The sequence below is a fragment of the Aphidius gifuensis genome, linkage group LG3 (genome assembly GCF_014905175.1).
Source record: "Aphidius gifuensis isolate YNYX2018 linkage group LG3, ASM1490517v1, whole genome shotgun sequence".
Lineage (NCBI taxonomy): Eukaryota > Metazoa > Arthropoda > Insecta > Hymenoptera > Braconidae > Aphidius > Aphidius gifuensis.
Window position 1 is genome coordinate 16,678,694 of NC_057790.1, and position 20,818 is coordinate 16,699,511.

Below are 20,818 nucleotides of genomic sequence, written 5' to 3' on the forward strand. Positions count from 1 at the left end.
ACAAGACCTCGAAACTGTGGGTAAAATAAAATATACATAAATAAAAATTGAGTAAGCACAGTGGTTTTTCGTTCCGTCACGTCGTCACCCAACTTTTTAAACATCTTTTCAATATTCATATGTGATCTATTTTTGACCACCAACTCCCCTCAATAATATTTCAATAAACACACCATTTTTTTGTTTTGAATGATTAATAATCTGACAATTTTTTTCTGTTCTTTATATTTTGGTTCTTGCTTTTATGATTATTTCATTTTTTTGAATGACCTGATGGGAGGTACTTGACGTCCTCCGATTTTTGTCGGTAACTTCAAATGATAGACCCAAAAAGAGTCTGTAATATTTCGGCAAGTAAGAGGGTCCCCGGAAGACGATGATGAAAAAAAAAAAACCACCAAACCAGACAAGTCGTTGAGAATATGAAGATCAATTCTGCGAATGTATTTTTTTTTTATTCTTCTCTACGTTCGTTTACATTTATTGCCCAACATATGTTACTATATTGCAGTTATAACTCTCTATCAACAACATCAAAAATTTTCTTGGCCAGTTATTGAATGAATTTACACACCAAAAAAAAAAAAACGATGTCCACCATGTGTCGTTTTCCAACACATCTAGTCAAACAAAAATGCACACTTAATTTTTTGTCTGTTACTCTATACCTGACTATTTTATTGTTAAAAAACCGACATAAATTTTAACCGACGATAATATTGCATAGAACAGAAAAAATAAAAAATAAAAAAGAATTGAGTCAGAGGAAAAAAATAAAACTGATGAAGGATACCGGAAGGAGCCTGCTGAATAATTTTCAACCTACTTGAAGAGTTTTTTTGGGGAAAAAACAATTGACATGGTGAAACACGACACACATGTTGAATATCCTGAGGAATCTTCGTGGAAATGATCTGATATGTGAAATTTAGAAGAAAAAAATGTTCAAAAAATTATATGAATCAGTTTCAATGAATTAAAATGAATATCTATACACTGTTAGGCAAAAATATAAAGTGTTTTTTATTTAATAAATATCAAAAAATATTACAATAAATTTATATTTGCCCACAATGACAATCAAAGTGCTTGCATTTTAATATTTGATGCACAAAGATGTTGCAAGTTTTACTACGAGATAGAAATTTTTAATGGAATTTTATCTTGTAAGTGAATGCCTGCGAATGTGGGTCATGAATGGCACCAGTGTTTTTACCACTTCAACTATGTGTCCAATGTTAAGATCAACATTTTTTTTTCTCTTTCTTAATTTCATTTATGCTTGCCGAATTTTAAATATTGATTTTAAATGGTAAAATCCAGTCAAGTATATATAATTTTAATATATTTTTTTGTTATATATAAAGTTTCATACTAAAATATATATGTATAAAATTTTTGAGAGACAGTTTGAATAATATTTAAAAGCTAAAAGAACAAATATAAAAAGTATGAATTATTATAACTCATTTTTTTTTATATTTATTTATTTTTTTTTTTTTTTTCAGTTTTTTATTTGCCTTGAATGTGCGAAAATGGTAGTCGACAACGACAATTAAATAAAGAAATAAAATAACGAAGATGATGCGAAGGAAGCGATCCAAGACGGTCATGTGAACCGGATTTTACCGGCAGCTGTGAGTTTGTGTTTTATGCTTATTTGTTGCAAGCTTCTTGGGGCCCTTGGAGACTCATCAAAGCTCGATCCCCAATAAAAATCATGTAAGTTTAATAAATATATTTTTCACTTTCAACATAATATTTTTAATTATCCATCTTCTTTTTATTTATTTATTTTCTTTTTTATTTTATTTTACTGTGTTTTTTTTTTTGTTCATTATATATAGCTGCAGCTTTTTTTATTTTAATGTATGGGAAAGACAAGTCCAGGCATTCGAGGAATTAGGAACACCGGAAGACAAATGTCATTGATAATTTTATGCATCAAGAGATGAAAAATCTTCGTTGGAGTTCTGGATTGAATTAATAATTGTTTTGTAATATAACTAATAACATTTTCAGCTGAAAAATTAAATGTTTATAAATTTAAATTTGGCGATATATTTTGTTTGATCTTTGATAAAAAATTAACATCTCAAACAAAATATTAAAAGCTGAGTTAACATTAGATGTTGAATCGAATTTATCTGACTAATTCAATAAAATATATAATCTAAAAGTCAGAAGAATTTTCTTGTCAAATGATTTTTTTTCATTTTAATTATTTGTCCACAAAAAAAAAAAAATTAAAATGAACACATGATATTTTTTTTCCTATTTTTTTTTAATGTTGATTTTTTAATATTTTTCAAATGTTGAATTTCAACATCTGAGGTAAATAAAAAGCATATTTTCTAGAGTCCAGATAGGTAAACATTTTATATTTTTGTCTATAACTGTATGTATTTATATTTTTTTTCATATGTTTTGCACAAAAGACGTCACAAATTTGGGCCAGGGTTGAAAACATCCTAGGCAAAACCCAAAAATCTGGTAACAATCTGGTACAAGTCTTTTTATACCTGACCATCCTTCTAAGTGTATTTTTCTTTATGTTTTGAAACTTTGCTGTGTCATTAAAATTTTTTTTTTTTTTCTTATCAGGATCCCAAAAAAATGTGCTTTTTTTATTTCTTCTATCTGTCCGAGGTTTTGCCGCCATACCTGATTTGGTGCTTACCGCTTTGTGTATTTTCAAAATGCACAAACAAAAGTACCGTTTATTTTATTTTTTTAATTTTTAACGTTTTAGGCAAGCCTTCTTCTTAAACTACCAGACAAAGAGGAGACTTTTTTCTACATTTTTTTATCGCACCGAATTTTAAGGTAATATACAATTGTAGGTATATATACAGCATGTTTTTTTTTTCTTTTTAAAAAAAAAAATACTTGAATTTTCTTTGTAGGTACATTTCTTTGGTCTTTTTTTTTTTTTTTATTTTAATTACGGTCGAAACGTTGACCTAAACCCATCAGTTTATATTTTTTTTCAACAACTAAAAATTTATATATTTTAAATCCAGCAAGCTTGTGTATACATTGTTTGTTAAATTTTCGTTCTTTGTCGTGTCACTTCAGTCAGCACGATATATTTCTATATATATATTTTTTTTTTTAATCTAAAAAGTAACACATAATATACTTGAACTTGTGACTCCGATGAGTTTAATTAAAAAAATAATAACAATAATATTTCAAACAAAAAAAAAAAATGCTTCATATTCTTTCCATTAATCATGGGACAGCTGTCTGATGGTTTTCCTGAGTGGTTGACGATATTCAGTATAGTAGGTGGAGTCCATATTTCTATTAACACGTTAGGATGATTCTCGTAAGTATTTCGAAACTCATTCCTTGATGCATCATCGTATTTAAATTATTCTATTTGACTTTTCTTTTTTTCCCCTTTTCAAACTAAGAGCTGATAAAAATGGCTTAAAAAAGAAAAAAAACTACCACGTGTTTATTACAATTTAAAAAAAAAAAACAAATTTATCCATTCAAAAATTAATTCGAACTAAAATTTCAAACCGTTTGAAAAATAATGTAAAATCAAGTAAATTTTTCATTTGATTTTTATCTAATATTCAGCTTAAATCGTAAAAAAATAATTCAAGAAAATAATAATGATGAAAAAATATATTTTTTATTATTCTTACACATTTATTTTGACAATTAGTTTTCGTTAAAATATAAAACAAATGTAAAAATCCAAATTTATAGTATTTTCAGTAAATTTTAAGTCATGAATTTACATTTTTTTTTTAAAACTACATGTTAATTTTCTATTAAAATTCATATATATATAGTTTTTATGTTTTACTCGCAATTTAAAAAACAATTTCTTCATTTACCATGCGTTATTTTCATTCTTAAAAAATTAATATTCTCCGAACAAATGTACTTCAATATAAAGTTCAATGGACTTTGTATATTATGAAATTTTTTTGGTCGCTAAAAGATATATCTAATTTTTGAATCTTTATAATTATATTTTCTATGTAACTTTTAAAAAATTTCCTTGAAACTTGTATTTGAAAATTGTGAAGATAATAGAATATTTGAAAAAAAAAAAAGTATATAAACATGCAGCCACTTGATATTGATGATGGCAAACAACACACAAAATTTCAACGTATTTCATTTGCAGTGAGACGAAGGAAGGGACAAAAAATTCTATTTTCGAATACATGACGATGATGGAACTTCAGCACACTATAAGTATATATATATGTACTGTGGTACACACCAAAAGCGTAAAGAAAGATTTATGAAGAACGGAAGAGAACATTGAGTATTATTCTTCTTTATTTTTATACTTTGCTTGTGGGTAACCCTTTTGGGGTTTGGACCTGTGACATATATTTTGTCGATGAAATATCGATGGTGTTTATTGGCCCAAAAAAAAGATGTTATTATAAAAATTTCTACCAACAAAGATTTATTTTTAAAAATTTAAATCAATATATCCAAACACAACTATTATTTATTTATATTCTTTTAAATTTTTAATTTAAATTATTGTACAAATTTTAAATTATATATCAAGATATAATTGAGCTGCATGCATAAATGAATTTTCATGCTGAAATTTGAAAATAGATTGAGCCATTGAAGGTCACTGTGTTTATATGTATATACTGATCATGATATACCATGATAGTGGGAAGCTAAAACTTCTATTTTTTATAAATTTTTTTATTTTTATTTTATTCATTTATCGTATTACAAAGCATACTGTTAAATTTTCTTGGCTCTCAAGAAACCAGTCAAAGCTCGTTAATAACGACAAGTGACTAGTGTCCATGTCAAAGCTGAATCTATCAATAATCTTGTCTGGTTTCAGCTGCAAATTTTATATGAAAAATATACATTATAATATTAATAATTGTTGACTTTTTGTTGTTATTTTGGTTCATCAATATTCATAATTTACCAAAAATCAGTTGAAAACTTTTATCATCAAACTTAGGAACAATTTATAAGTTTTAAATTTTTTATTTTTCTTGCCAGCTCCGTTTGTGATGTGTGCCATTTTGTAGACTTCCCCTGCACATTCAACAGAGCATGATGACAAAAAAAATAAAAATTGATAATTGAATTCTACACTTACAAACAGACATTTTTGGCTGATTTTTTTTGAATATAAGATCCGTTAAAATACGAACTTATTTGTGTTATTAATTTTGAAAATGAATCTTTAAAAATACCGAAAAAAAATCAACAATTATTAATTAATTATCGATATATTTTTTACTTTTGCAAATAGACAAGTTTTGTTTTTCGATTGTCAATTATTTGTTGGTATTCTTCAGGGTTAATTAGCGAGACTTTTTATACAAATATAAGTAAAGACATTGAAACGGACTCGATGCAAATTGTCAACTTTGTATTTAGAATGATTTTTTTTTATACTTATTACATGAATCTCTTGTGTGATATATAAATGACTGCAGTAAATACACTCATGTTTCATTTTTAAAATAGACCGGAAATCGACATCCCATATACCTGGACTAGAAGTCTAGAAATGACTAGACTCTCCTCTAGAGTCTAGATCTCCGCCCTCAACAAAAGATATACCAAATGCGAGTCAAGGAAGGAAATAAATAAATATATATACTTATATGTAAAAAAATATAAGAAAGACATGAAAATGGCGTTTTAAAAAATTTAAAAAAAAAAAAGTTTAAAGGGGTTGGGTTAATGATGATTTACATGTTGATTTTTTAAAAGTGATATTAGCTATTATTTGTCGTGTTTATTATAATCTCTGTTTCTTCTCACTAAATATATAAATTTTTATAAGCTATATTTTTTAATGAAAAAAAAATTGTTTAGAAAGAAGTGTATATAGAAAGAAAAATAAGACAGCTGTGCATGGTATTCATTTGAGAATGTCAACAAGGGTGTCGTAGAGTCTTCATGAGACCAACAAGAAGAGCAGGTGGAATATCACACATACATGAAATAGTACATATGGTTAAATGGATCAACATAATATTTGTATATAAAATATACTTTTTATGTGCTGGGACTATACTATATAAAGCTCCGCCCAAATGAGACACCTGTACGATTTTATATACCTGGATGTTATATTCTTGATCTTGATGTAGGACACCTGTTGGACCAATCCTCGTATCTTTTCATTCTGATTCGTTCTAACGAAAACAACACAGTTTAAATCTTGCATGGTGGTTTTGAAAAGTCAAGATGAAAGATGTTTCATATATATGATCAAGGAGTTGTTTACTGTCTGATATATATAGTAATACCATGACTACTAAGTATATATAATCAAAACGCATAGTTAGTATAACGTGTGATTATATAGTGAAGAAAAAGATTGTTAGTGCATGAATATGTCTAGCTGTACTTGACTGTAATATCAGTGAAAAAAATAAATAGTATTTCTTAGTAATATTTACTACTTTATTCTATCATCATGATTATTAGAAGAACAATTTGTATATTATTATTTTAGCAACATGATTCGTTATTGTTTTTTTTAAATTACTTTTGGACAATTGGATAATATATACGTGAATACCTAATACCTGAAATGTTATCAAATAAAATGACTACAAATAATTGGGATTGAATGATTTCTATGACTATATGATGATTTATTTATTATTATTTTTTTAAAAGCTTTTTTAGAATTTCTAAATCTATATTTTAATACCTAATTTTTTTGTTGTAATAATATTAAATATCAATAAAGAAAATTTATCATATTAATAAGTTTAAAGTTCTACGCTGACCCAATGCGCAAATTTAAAACCAATTAAAATATTCATCTGATGAAAATGTTGATCTGATTAAACGCATAAGATCAATCATGAATCATTAGTAGTTGGTTTCTTGAGTGATGTTGATTGTATACTGCACAATCTGAATAGTGAATACTCTTACTTTAATTTTAGAAAATTAAGGTCCCTCATTGACAATGACCCGTGGGAATATATCACTGAGATAAATTTAAAACCATGTTTTTTTTTTTAACATACCATTTATATACTGCGAAATCATTTCCATATATACATTGGGCTTTTTTTTTTTTTTATTTTGGTGTTACGGCCTAGACATAGGAATGAGTAAGAAAGAGAGGAAGTTGTCAAAAAAATGCCTTTGTGTCTGGCAGAGTCCACAAGCCCAATCATAATTCCAAGGTTTTTTTTTTTTTTTACGAATTGGCATGGAAAGTATCTAGTGTGAAAAATCTTTTCGCCATGTGTTGGCGAAACAAACTGCGAGACCAATAGGTATAAAATAGAAGATGTGGCAATGTCACGTATCTTGCATTCATTGCTTATATTAAAACTACCCTCTATCTTTCTTTTTATATATGTATATGCGTGTATCTATTTTTTAAAATAAGTTGAATGAACAGTTCACATGGTATACGTATATATCTTCAAATTCCATCGATGCAATGTGAAAACTATACGAAAGACACATGTTAAAAATTACAGGATTTTTTTTTTTAACCAATAATTAACAGGTTGAAAAGTTTCCTGGGCATGCGACACTTATTGCTCACCAGGTTTCCAGGATTTAATTCCTTGGGAACCACAAAAATCTATTGATATAGACATAGATATACATATACTTTGAAATGCAAAAAATTCACACAGTCAGTTTAGGGTATACGATTTACTTCCAAGTAAACAAATTGAAACCTTTTTTGAATATTTCATATCAACAGCAATCTATCTAACAGTTTCAATGATTTTAAATGATCAATTTTGATAGTACTGATTCCATTAAAAATCATCTGAAATTATCAAATCATTAAAAGAAAAAGATGTAAACTCCGAAGAGGGAAAGTCATCAACCTCTTGATGATTTCGATTAATTTAAAATGAGATTTTTTTCAAGATGAACAGACGATTTCATGATTAAATAATCGATAATATTTGTTTTTTTTTTTCATCAAAAATATAATGCAACGAAATTTAATTCAAAAATATATAAGGTTATTTGTTTTTCTTTTTATTTTTTTTTTTTTTTTTAGCAAATATATTTGTGCTGTATTTTAAAAATACAAGTTGGACAGTTTTTATTGTTTATTCAATAAGTATAAACACAGCTTTGAAATATGTTTCTAAAAGTTAATCCAAATACTATTTGACTTTTGTCCAATTTTATCTTTTGTCATGACAAGTTTGTTTATTTATTTTTTATTATTTTTTTTAGTATTTTTTAAGAAGCTCAAATATAAGTTTATTTGCAATGTTGATCATCTGGTGAACATAAATAAATATATAAATAATAAAATACAGTATTTTCTGTCTTATAATTCAATTAATATATATTTTTTTTTTTTCAATCATTTTATATTTTTTATAAAGAAATGTATATAACAGTAGAAGAGTCATTGAAAAAGAATAAAAATAAACGAATTGAATATTGAATTGGTCTTTATATATATATTTATATACCTGGAACATGAGTGTGAAAAGGTATTGACCGTTCAGATGTGTCTATAAAAATCTGAGGAATAATAATGGCACGTGCTATATATACATATATTTATACTAGAGAAGCACTCATATGCCTATTCAGGTGATCAAGCAATACTATACCAACTGGTCAACACATGTGTGTTAGAGCGCGTGTGCCAGGACAATTCAGCAAGGATGCACCTAAAAAAATTATACAAAACCAAAATTTCGAGAGGATTTCGCCGTATCTAATGATATTCAAGTCACGTTTTTTGTGATCCATCTGCACTCATTTCAAGTACTATATTTTTTATTTTTTTTTCCATTCTTTATACATATTTTTTTATTTTAATTTTTTTTTTTTATTACTTCCTGTTTTATTAGAAAATGAAAAATTCATCCATTCAAAGTTGAACTTAATTTTTAGAGTAAAAAAATAGTTTTTATAATTTTTTTCAGAAAAGTTATTGATGGTTAAAAAGAAGAATACAGTTTGATAATTTATTTGCCAGTTAGATGGAAAATTTTTCATATTATAACCAGTTTTTGACGCTGGTGAAAACCTGTTTACCCATAATACAAATGAGAAAAATATAATGCCTTTTTCATAAAGGATCAGAAGAAAAAGCCAGCAATTGCCTTGACCATTTTTCAAAAATCAACCTTCAGAATATTGACATGTTATTTATTAAATTATACAAAAAAAAATAAAGAAGAAAATTCTGCTGTATATTGAATAATTCACTGTCAATTATATTTTTTGGATTTTGATATTGATGGGATATCTACTGCAAAAAAAAAATCAACAAAAAGCTGTATATATTTTTATTACAATTAAAATTTCTGTTGAGCTTTTTTTACTTTTAATATTTTCAAATATAAATTTAAGAAACATTTTCTTGTATGAATTTTAAAATTACATTTGTGTTAAAAACTAAAGTCTCAGATTGTAGCAAATTTAATACAAAAATTTTTAAAATTTTTTACACAATTGTTTGGTTTTATTTTATTTTTATAATGTATTTAGTATTCCAAGGGGGTCGTGGCATCTTCTAAGAATTATAATATGCAAATGGAAGGCGATTAGAAAATAATAGTATGGGTGAGGATTTAGGACGTAGCTTGGACCCCATGGTACCTAATATAATAAACCGTAGAAACCGGCAGGTAGAAGTCTCTGGAAATATATAGCACACTGTGAGTTCTATTGTTCAATTTTGTTCACGGCAGACTGCTGGTCGCCAGTTCGACTTTGTGTCTGCAGCTTCACAACATGCAAAAAAAATATAAAAAAAAAAGAATAAAAAAATAGCAAGAAATTATCCTGTCTACGAGATGGCCTTAACAAATTTCCAGCGAACGAGTAACATCGATGAAACGATGCCGATTTTCGAAGGGTATAATAAGAAAAAAAAAAAAAAAAAATAGAAAGTTCAAAATGAAAATTAAATTATATTATTTCAAATCATTTTTTTATATATTCAAAAAAATAAATAAATAAAAAATACAAGCTGTCAGAGCTTGATGTGTATTTCTTGAGTGAAATTGTCATAAATTCCATCACACCATGACTTAACCGCTAGATGATTGATATTTTTCTTCATATATATATATTTATTTTATTTTAAATTCATTTTAAAAGCAACTATCAGGGTGGTCGTAAAAATTTACTCAAGTAAAAGGGCTAAAAACAATTTAAAATCAAACAAACATTGATGGATAAAAAGAAAAAAAAATATATATCTTTCATTGCTTTCACCGCATTTCCGTCGTCACCCCTTTTTGTATATTGTTTCAATGCCATCACACTGCGATGTCTTTCCAACATTTATAATGTATATATCGACTTATGTATACTATGCATTTTTAACGAATGAACAATTATATATACTTGTTGAATTTTTTTATAATTTTTTTTTTTGTTTCACTGCATTAACATCTGCACAACAGATAAATAGACTATCTTCTCGTTGTGACATGCCGCGAAAAATAATTATTTGTCTTTCAAGATGTTATACAAGTATTATGTAAACTATATATGATGTCGTACATGAAACACAGTGTTTATGAATTACGTTATGAGAATATTTTTTAATATGAAATATCAAACTTGTAAATTGAATTGATTAATTACCTAGGTGGTCTGAAGTTCACTACCTGATTTAGTGATATTATCAAATACAAAGCGAGCGAATACTTTGAGAGTGTAATTATAATGAAAAGAAATAAACAGTATTTATTAGTAATTTACAATACTATATTTTGTCATGATGAATATATTAGAAAAACAATGTATATATTATTATTTCAGCAAAATGTTTTGTTATTATTTTTTGAAATTTATTTTTGGACGATTGGATGTTCGTGAAGACCTGAAATCTATATAACTAACCAAAAAGCTTCATCCGGGTGGTTGAGTACATCATCATATAGAGCAGTGAGAATTTTTTATTTATATATATACTTATTGTTTTTTTTTTTATTATTCTCTACGTTCGTTTACATTCATTGCTCAGCATATGTTACTATATATGTATTGCAGTATAACTCTACATCAACAACAAATATATGTAGAAGAAAATTTTTCTTGGCCGGTTCTTGAATGAATCTTAAGTGTCGGAAAACGACACATGGTAGACATCGGTTTTTTTTTTTAGCGTAACACATACAGTCCAACAAAAATGCACACTCAATTTTTAGTCTGCCGACTGATATTGGACACTCTATACCTGACTATTATATTGTAAAATAACCGACATCAATTTTAACCGACGATAATATTGCATAGAACAGAAAAAATAAAAAAAAAAAAAGAATTGAGTCAGAGGAAAAAAATAAAACTGATGAAGGATACCGGAAGGAGCCCGCTGAATAATTTTCAACCTACTTGGAGAGTTTTTTTGGGGAAAAAACAATTGACATGGTGAAACACGACACACATGTTGAATATCCTGAGGAATCTTCGTGGAAATGATCTGATATGTGTTTTTTTACAAAAAATTTAAAAAACTGTACCCATCGTGTGAGTCCTATTTGCTAAAAAAAAAAAAAAAATGTCATGAAAGGATATTTCATTGATAAGATAGAAAAGCTTTTTTATAAATACAATTAAAAATGAGTTTTATACAAAAGTATGAAATGCAAGTATAGCATTTAAAGCTCTTTTTTTATAAATTTATTTTTGGACAATTGATTAAAAAATGACTTGATGAGACATATAGGACTTGAAGGGTGATGTATCAATGTGGAGCGTTGGAAGAGGCAAGGGGCTTGAGTGTCCCCCACTGAGAGAGCTCAGGATATTGACTAGTCCGTGAGGCCCACATATTTCTCTTTTTTATATTCTTTTTTTTTTTTTTTTTTTGTCTTGAAAAAAGAAAAATTCCTTATTTTTTTAGTTTACTCAAGCTTTGAAGCAACGTGTGGCGAATTCGCCCTCGGGAGTCCTGGGACTGATCTACCACCCTTCATATAATATATACACGCGGCTTCTAGGACTCCCTAGATACAAAATTTTTCATCTCAAATTTCTGGGAACATATATGCAGATAGTGATTAAGAACGGAGAGACCACTGACGACACACACACACACACACATACACTGCACTCGACGACATTGAAAGATTCATTGGTTTATTTATTATTACTATCAAACATTAACTACTGTTTCATCCTTATTATTTTAATTTTTAATTTTTTTTTTTTTTTCCTTTGGAAATGTTTGTTTAGGCTTATTGACTGCCGTATATTTATGATTCTCAAATTTCAAAATTTCTCGCTTTATTGAAATCAACGTTTAGGAAAAAATAATAAAAAATAGTTTGTATTTTTTTTGAAAAATCATCGCTGAGGGTAGAAGACACTATTTGAGGGAGAAAAATTTAATTATTTAAAAAATAAAAAATTTCAACACCAACATATATATATTTCACTTTTTTTAAAAAAAAAACAAATATTTCAAAATAAAACGATTTTTTAATTTTTTTTTAATTCCAAATGTTTAAATATATATTTGTAAATTTTAAATTGTTATTATTTCCAATGATCCTTGTTTTAAAAATTAACAAAAAAAGTTGATTTTATTTTTTATTAGTTTATAATTTTTGCAAATAAATAATGACTGTAAAAAAATTTTGAAAAACTAAAAATATAATTTTGCATATATAAATGATAGTAAGATGTGAGTGCATAATTTGAGATGACTTGATATTATGTCGACGAGAAATAAATAAAAAAAAAAAAACTTGGTATTTGGCATTTTTCCAGTATTAAGTCGTCAATCGTACACCATAGATAAATAACTATAATTATTATTGTCTTGATCAAAGAAACAAAAATTATTATTATTATATTATTTTAAATTTTGGAACTTTATCAAATTTTAAAACACATATTAAATGTAATTTATTGATGCCACAACAAACAAAACTGATGACAGGTCATTATAAATATTTAAATATACATTTCTAATCGATATATAAATTTGAGATAACTACATGATGATAAGGCATTCAGTAGAAATTAATACAAATTAAAAAATGAAATAATTTAAAATTTAGCAATAATATATAATCAAACAGTAAAACAATTTTTAAAAAATTTTTTAAAAAATTTTACCAAAGTTCATCCTTGTGTAAAAAAAGTTGTCAACTTTGACACTCGTTATCTCAAAAAAAAAAACAAGTCAAAAAGAATTGAAAAAAATTGACAATGTCTAGATAATTATGTTATTTAAAAAAAGAGCCTACTCAAAAAGAAATCTATACCAGAAATTCAATTATCTGGATGATCATCTGCATTCAGATCGATTTCATCATCAAGAAGGTAGCAAATAATTTTTTTTTGTTAATAATTATTTTAAATCGAAATTTTTCTATTGAGCAATTTCGAAATTATTTCATCTACAAGTAGATATTCAGCTTGTTGGAGTAAATTGTTTGTGTCTATGTGGAGTGATGCTTTTGACTTGTGTTGGTTTACTCACAAATCCCCTCTCTTTTGAATTTTCAAAAAGGAAAAAATAATCCTCGCCTGGGTGGGGCCTAAACACAGTATCCGAGATCTAAAAAGAGGCGGTCTTTGAGTTTCTCAAACAAGTTTTTTTCCGTGAGAATTAGTGAGTATCAAGCAGCTAGGGAAAACGATCAGACGAGTTTTGGCACTTGCCGACTGCAGACGCGCACACCTTCTTATTTAAAAAAAAAAAAAAACTAGAAAATAATTGTGAATTAAAAACTTAACACTGTGTTTTATTTTTAAAAAAAATATTGTGATATGTACGGTGACTTAAAAGAGTATCAAAGTGATAGTTTTCAAGATTATACAAAATTACGTGTTGATAATTATTCAATGATGCAATCACAACAGCCTTTGGTTACAATGCCAAAATCAGCAAGTGGAGTTTATTCTGTTGGTGATTCATCTGGTATACCCAGTGCTGGTAGTTCAGCAAGTAATTCACCAAATAGTTATGAACGTCATTCACCACCACAATTTGTTGAATTATTAAGTCCATCAGATCACCATGCTTTACCTGGTTTTCATCAACCAATTCATTCTTATCATCAAGTAAATAATTCAAATTACATTGCTACACAAACATCACCACTACCACCACCACCACCAGCACTATTATCATCAACATCACCAACAACAACTCTATATAATTATTGTGATAATTTTGGTGATAATAAGAGATATCAAGAAATGCAAACACAACAAAATATAAACAATAATAATAATAACAATATTATTAATAATAATAATAATTGTAAAGTTTATGAAAGAAATAATAATTTGTATGATTATGAAAGAAATAAAGATGGTTTTATGTCTGATCACAGTCGTGAACAAGAACAAAACTTGTACCTTTCAACTAGTCATTCACCAAGCACTAATTATCATTCACCAAATGCAAATAATGATGATATTCATAATCAAGATATTCACAATTTACAAGGTTATCATGGAAATAATGATAATATTGATATTGTTGAATACAAGCCAGTAATTAGAAATGTATTTGATATGAACACAGCCAATAATAATATTCAACAACAACAACACCATCAACAGCAACAGCATCATCATCAACAACAACAACTACAAACACAACAGCAACAACATTCACAGCAGCAACAGCAACAACAAGAAATTTGTAATGAAACAAATAGTTTATCAAGAGATAATGATTTATTACAGATGAATTACAGACGTGCAATTGGTATTAAAAGAAAAAGAAATTCAAGTTCTGGTGGTGATTCAGAAAATGAAAGTATATCATCATCATCATTAAGTTCAAAAACAAAAATAAGAAAAAAAAGTATAACATCATATGAAGAAATACAAAGTCAACGAGTACAAGCTAATGTCAGAGAAAGACAGAGAACTCAAAGTTTAAATGAAGCATTTGCATCATTAAGAAAAATCATTCCAACATTACCAAGTGATAAGTTGAGTAAAATTCAAACATTAAAATTAGCAACAAGATATATTGAATTTTTAACTCAAGTTGCCAAATGTAATCCTGATGCGGCGGATACAGTAAACAAAGTTGATGAACATGGTGAGTAAGTCTCTTCTTTTTTTATTTTTTAAATATGTATATATATTGTAAATATTTAATATGTAAAATTGTTACAAACTGTATACCAGTACCCTGTTAACGGAGAAATCCGTTGGGACTGTCATTACATAAATAAATAAATAAATAAATAATAGTTTAAATGATTTTTTTTTTTTTATTGCTTGCATATTTTTTCTTTATCTTTATTGGCTTTTTTTTTAAATTTTTTTCAATAATTATTTTGTGTTGAGATATTCATTTGAGTGTTAATGTTTTTTTTTTCATCGACTTTGATTTTAATTTTATATGTGGAATAACAAAAGGGAGAAAGATAAATAAAAATGAATGTTTACGTTGGACACATGGGTTATTTGTGTATAAATTTATAAAAAAAATTATTTGCCTCGTTATTAAATCATCTTGTGAGTCAGAATATCATACTGCAAGGATTTTTCATGCATGTACCTATCAGCTATATTTGAGTCAAGGCGCCAAACGTTGTAAATTCACGTGACTAACGGGTGATCCAACACCACCAATATATAACACTATGCTACTATATTATCTCTTCAAAACACGACATTTATTATTTTACTTTGAAATCATACTTGGTATTGATTGAATTAACAAAAAATATATTCGCATAAATATTTTAATTCTTTTTTTTTGTTTTTAAATTCACAAAATTTCGTTTAGACAAATATATATTTTGCAAGTCAACGTATTAATATAAATAATGTTTATTTATATTTATTTCAATTCATTTTTAATAAAACATTAATATTATTAATGTATTTATTTTATTTTGTTATATTGTTTTTGTTATATTTTTCAAATGTCTGGTGTTGCTCAAAAACATGCTTTTCAAATGAATTATTTTTCCGGCATACATATAATATTAAAATAAACAATTTTTTATGAGAATATATTTTTTAATACAATTGTCATTTTAATAATTATAGAAATATATAATAATAATGGTTTTTTTATTTTAATTATTGCAGGCCAAATGAGTTCTATGGGAGCAGTCATCTCAGCTCGCGAAATAACATCATCAACACCATGCACCTACTTGGCACATGAAAGACTATCATATGCTTTTAGTGTTTGGCGAATGGACGGTGATTGGAATACAAATATTTAAAAACGTTATTTTAAAAAGTTAGATAGGTAGAAAAATTTTATAAATATAAAAAAAAAAAAAAAATTGTTGAGTAAAATATTTAAAGTAAAATATTTAAAAGAGAAACGAAATATTAAAAAAATTATTTTTATAAAAAAATAATAGTTATTATTTTTAAAATTTTTGTTGATGATAATTAAACAAAGGGCGTGGTTTTATAAAAAAGAAAGGGTTTCCCCTCATCAGTGTGTATATAAATTTCAAAATAAACTTAGATATATTCACACGGGTCTCGAGATTGACGCGCGTCTGGATGAAAGTAAAAGAAGAAGATACGTTGAGACAAGTACAAGAAAATAAAAACCAAAGCAACTCGAAGGGGAAAAAATAGAGAAAAAAAAAAAAAAAAATTAAAAAAAACATGCATAGTTTGGTGATGGTATATGGGATCGACGTCGACGGCAGTCATCTTGGGAAAAAAATAATATTTTGCCCCACACAATATGTACCCATCTAAACGGTCGCCACACATATACATATTTTTTTAAATTTTTTCTTAAAAACGAAAAATAAATTAAATACAAAAATATTAAAATGCAGTATGATTTTTAATAAATATTTCAAGGTTGTTGGAAACAACTGGAAATAATAGAAAAATATAATCTCTTTGTATTAAATTTTTTTTTTTTTTTTTTTTCTTATTCTTTTCTCTTTTACCGCTGAAAAGATTTACAAGGTGTAGGAAAATTTTAACGCTCACCTTGAGAGGTCAGCTTCTTTTTGACACCTGCTGTTCTTTTATATCGGGTGGTTTTGGCACCAAGCAGTCCCGAGTCGATCACACCTCCAACTACCATAAACTATAGTATTTGATAAATTTCTTAGAAAAACCTTGAACAAAAAAAATACGCAGTTATGAAGATTTCTAATTTTTTATTTTGTTTGTCGTGAATTTTTATTGAATGTCAAATTTGACATGCTGAGATTTATGCAAAATGTTAATTTTTCAAATGATGGATTAAGCATAAAAGAAAAACTGACAAAGTAAGATTAATTTTCGAAATTTTTAATAATAATTTGCAAAGAAAAAAATAGAAAGAAAAGAAAGGAGAAAGAAAATATTGTCAAATCCTAAACAATTTGTTAAAAGTCGTCGAAAAAAAAAAAAAAAAAAAATCATATTTCTTTGTGTTGGGACCAAGGGAACTCTTTGAAGTCGTATATCATGTTATTTAATTAAATGAGACAACTATGTCCTCAGACACCGAGTTGAGCAAAACCTCCTGGACTTTGGGTTTGTGACATACGATATACAAAATTCTCTCCCTCATCAACCATAAAAACAAATATGGTTTTTTTTTTTTTTTTTTTTTTAAATGTGTCTTATTCTGGCAAACCAATTTTTTTTTTTTATTTTGCAATCTGTGTGATCGACGTCGTTTTATGATTTTTTTAATTTTTCAACAACCCTATTATAGAGTATTTATTTATACTAGAGAAATTATTTTTTGTAATATTAATTAAAGGTAGCTTATGAAAAACATTACCAACTTTACATTTTGGTGGATCATGCAGTTAAATTCGCCAAAGACGGATTAACAGATACTTAATAGATTTTTTTTTTTTTTTTGTAAATAATTACTTATAATTATTTATAATTAAACTTTAACATACAAATTTTATAAACAGTGTAAATCCGTCATCTGTATAAACTTGCAATATTATACAAAAAAATAATTATCGAATAAGATCGAACTTAATTTTTAATCGAAAAGAAAAAAAATGAAATAACGAAATTTATATATTCACATTTATTATTTTTCTATTTGCATCAACTTATTTTAATTTTTAACTATTAAAAATTAAGAATGAATTTCTTCGAAAGAAAAAAAAAAAAAACGAAAAAGTTGCTCACAAATGCAAAAAAAAAAAAGCGTTTAAATTTTTAAATTTTTATTTATATATTTTTTTTCAAATTTAATACTTATTTGTCAGTGAAAAATACGGCATTCGAAATGATGCAAAAATTTTACAAAAAATTTTTTGTAATTTAAAAATCGATATAAAAAAAAAAATGTAATTATACTGTAAATTTTTTAATGAGTTCGTTTCTTTTTAAATTTTGAATCATGAATATTTTTTATCTCTGATAAAAATGCAATTATTTTCAAGCAGCATAGTTGTACACTTTGATAATTTATTGGATTTTAATTATATCAGGTACAACAAAATAAGTGATTAAATTTATATTGTAAAATGTGTATATTTATATTATTAATGTACATATTTTTTAATAACGTATACTGATAATAGATTTTATAAAGTTTATATTCATAAGTTTATTATTAATTATAATCATTTCCATTCCTTCATGAAATACATGCATATATTTCATGAATTTATTATTTAGAATTAAATATACAGTATTCTTTTATATTACAAAACTTTTACTGAATAAAATTATTTAAAAAATAAATAAATAATAATTGATTTTAATTTTGTTTGTGTCTTGTTTTTATTTTTTTTTTTTATTACCATTATCATCATCATCATCATTGACGTCAAACATTGATGATAAAAATATAAAACATTGATAAACAATTTACCAGCTTGGTGATGCGCTTTAATATAGATCCGATCTACATCGATGTTGATGGAACACCCAGTGAGATTAAAAGTCATAATAAACATCAAATGATTTATTTACAAGCACCACCCAGTTTTTTACACAATTGGTTTAAATGTTTTTTTCTATTTATTTACAACCAATCATGTATTTTCATCTTTGCAAAATTTATTTAGCATGCGGTTTTTAGTTGTTTTTATTTTTTAAGTTTCATGAATATACTAAATTTAAGTGCTTACATAGTATTGTTAACTGAATGAAATGCATATTCAAGAATTAATTAATATTCAAAATTTTTTATGTGTTTTATTAATGTATTTCAAAAGAAAAAACTTTATATTTTTAATTCTTAATTTGTATACATATTTGTACAAGATATTATTCTAATTCAATATTTCTAGCAGTCATCAGGTAGCCACTTGTAGAATAATTTTTAAACTAGTTTAAAACTTTAATAAAATTTTAATATATTGTTAAACCAGTTGACTTGTGACATATATATATTTCATGAGACGTTGTTAAAAATTATTTTAACCATTCATTGTTTTTTCCATCAAGTTAAATCTTATTACTATAATATATTGAAAATAGTATATATACTTTTTACTATTTGCAGTTGTACAAATAAAATAGGTAAATAAATTGTGGTAATATATAGAGAAAGAGTTTAAAAGTGTAGATGATATTTTTAATATTTTAATAATATTTATTATCAGTATGGCTTTGCATGTTTGATCATAAAACAGTAAATCACACTAGTTGAGTGAGACCTGTCTCGTCTGCACTCATGAAAATCTTAGAAAACTATCGTCTTAAACTAAACATAGATCAACCAAAATTACTATACACATTCGACGCTTTTATTTACACAAAATGTAAATAAATTAAATGTAAGGGTGAAAGATTGAGGAAATTCTTCAACTAATTCAATATGATTTAAGTGTATTTTATAGTGTGTTTTCATAAATAAAAAATAACTTTTTTTAATTTTCACGTGACGATTGAAATGATGATGAAAATATATACCTATATATTTAAGTATATTTTCAAAGTGTTGAATGTAAAAGTTTTTTTTTTTTTCTTTTTATCGTTTTTTTAGTTTTAATTTTGACACAACATTATTATTTATTATTCAAGTAATGGTTTTAATTTTTTTTACGATTATTCAATGATATGTGGATGTCTAAACTGAGGGCTCATTACAAAATTTAATGAGCTTATTCTCAACCAGTTAATTATCCTGTTTCTATGCCACACACATTTAAATTTAAATGCTGCAACGTATAATAATTTTTCTCCCCCATTTTACCATTATTTACATTTTCTACGATTTTTTTCGATTGATGGAGCAATTAAAAAGTGAAAATAAAAAAACAAACTTTTTTTTCGACCCAAACACCGGACGTGCAATGACAAAATAGTTTTTTTTTTTTTTTTTGTTTTTATAATCAACAATATTTATCTATTTCCATCAACGTCATCTTGATTTGAAAAAATTATTTTTAAAAATAAAAAATTTAATTTGTATTATATATAAATGAATATTAAAAAAAAAAAAAAAATAATTTATAAAGTTGACTTAAAATATTAATTATATGTATATAGTTTAGGGTGTTGTGTGTGTAAAATTTATTCAATAAATTTGACTATTTCAAGATCCAATTAAAAAAAAAAAGCGTAGAGAAAAAAGAAAAAAATATTAGACCTTCCTGTCTGATTCAGTGAGGGACATGTGCATCTTATTTGACAGGATCTTTGTGTACTTGGTCAGACTAGTGAACCTCCCTGGCGCCTGTTTAAGGCATGTCCAACGCCGGTTTTAGAGTGTTGTGGAGGGGAGAATGTCCTATCTATTTTATATTACAAGAAATGCACTGCCAACCCCAAAAAAATAATTTTTTTTTTTTTAAATCAATCATAACACGTTATTTTTACCATATTTGACCTTATTTCACAATAAAAAAATGTTTATTATCTTATTTTATTTAAATTTATTTATCCAAAATATCATTTACTATAAATTAAAAATTATGTTGAAATTTAATGTTGGCCA

At 26.1% G+C, this 20,818-nt stretch overlaps 1 protein-coding gene across 2 annotated transcripts; it reads left to right on the plus strand.

The window, feature by feature from the left end:
* Nucleotides 1-13,566: 13,566 nt before the first annotated feature.
* LOC122852174 (putative uncharacterized protein DDB_G0291608) lies at nt 13,567-16,759 on the plus strand. 2 transcript variants are annotated; one of them, XM_044151806.1, is made up of 2 exons: nt 13,567-15,016; nt 16,021-16,759. In XM_044151806.1, exons 1-2 carry the CDS (start codon nt 13,726-13,728, stop codon nt 16,158-16,160), a joined length of 1,431 nt encoding a protein of 476 aa, XP_044007741.1. In that variant the 5' UTR covers nt 13,567-13,725; the 3' UTR covers nt 16,161-16,759. The 2 variants fall into 2 exon arrangements, with proteins under 2 accessions (XP_044007741.1, XP_044007742.1); XM_044151807.1 differs by having other exon boundaries at nt 13,614-15,020; nt 16,021-16,196.
* Nucleotides 16,760-20,818: the final 4,059 nt, after the last annotated feature.

Bases quoted from the DNA above. Each gene is read 5' to 3' on its own strand.
- LOC122852174 (XM_044151806.1), top strand. From the start codon at position 13,726: ATGTACGGTGACTTAAAAGAGTATCAAAGTGATAGTTTTCAAGATTAT. The intron at 15,017-16,020 runs GTGAGTAAGTCT...TAATTATTGCAG, and splicing joins AAACAAAGTTGATGAACATG to GCCAAATGAGTTCTATGGGA.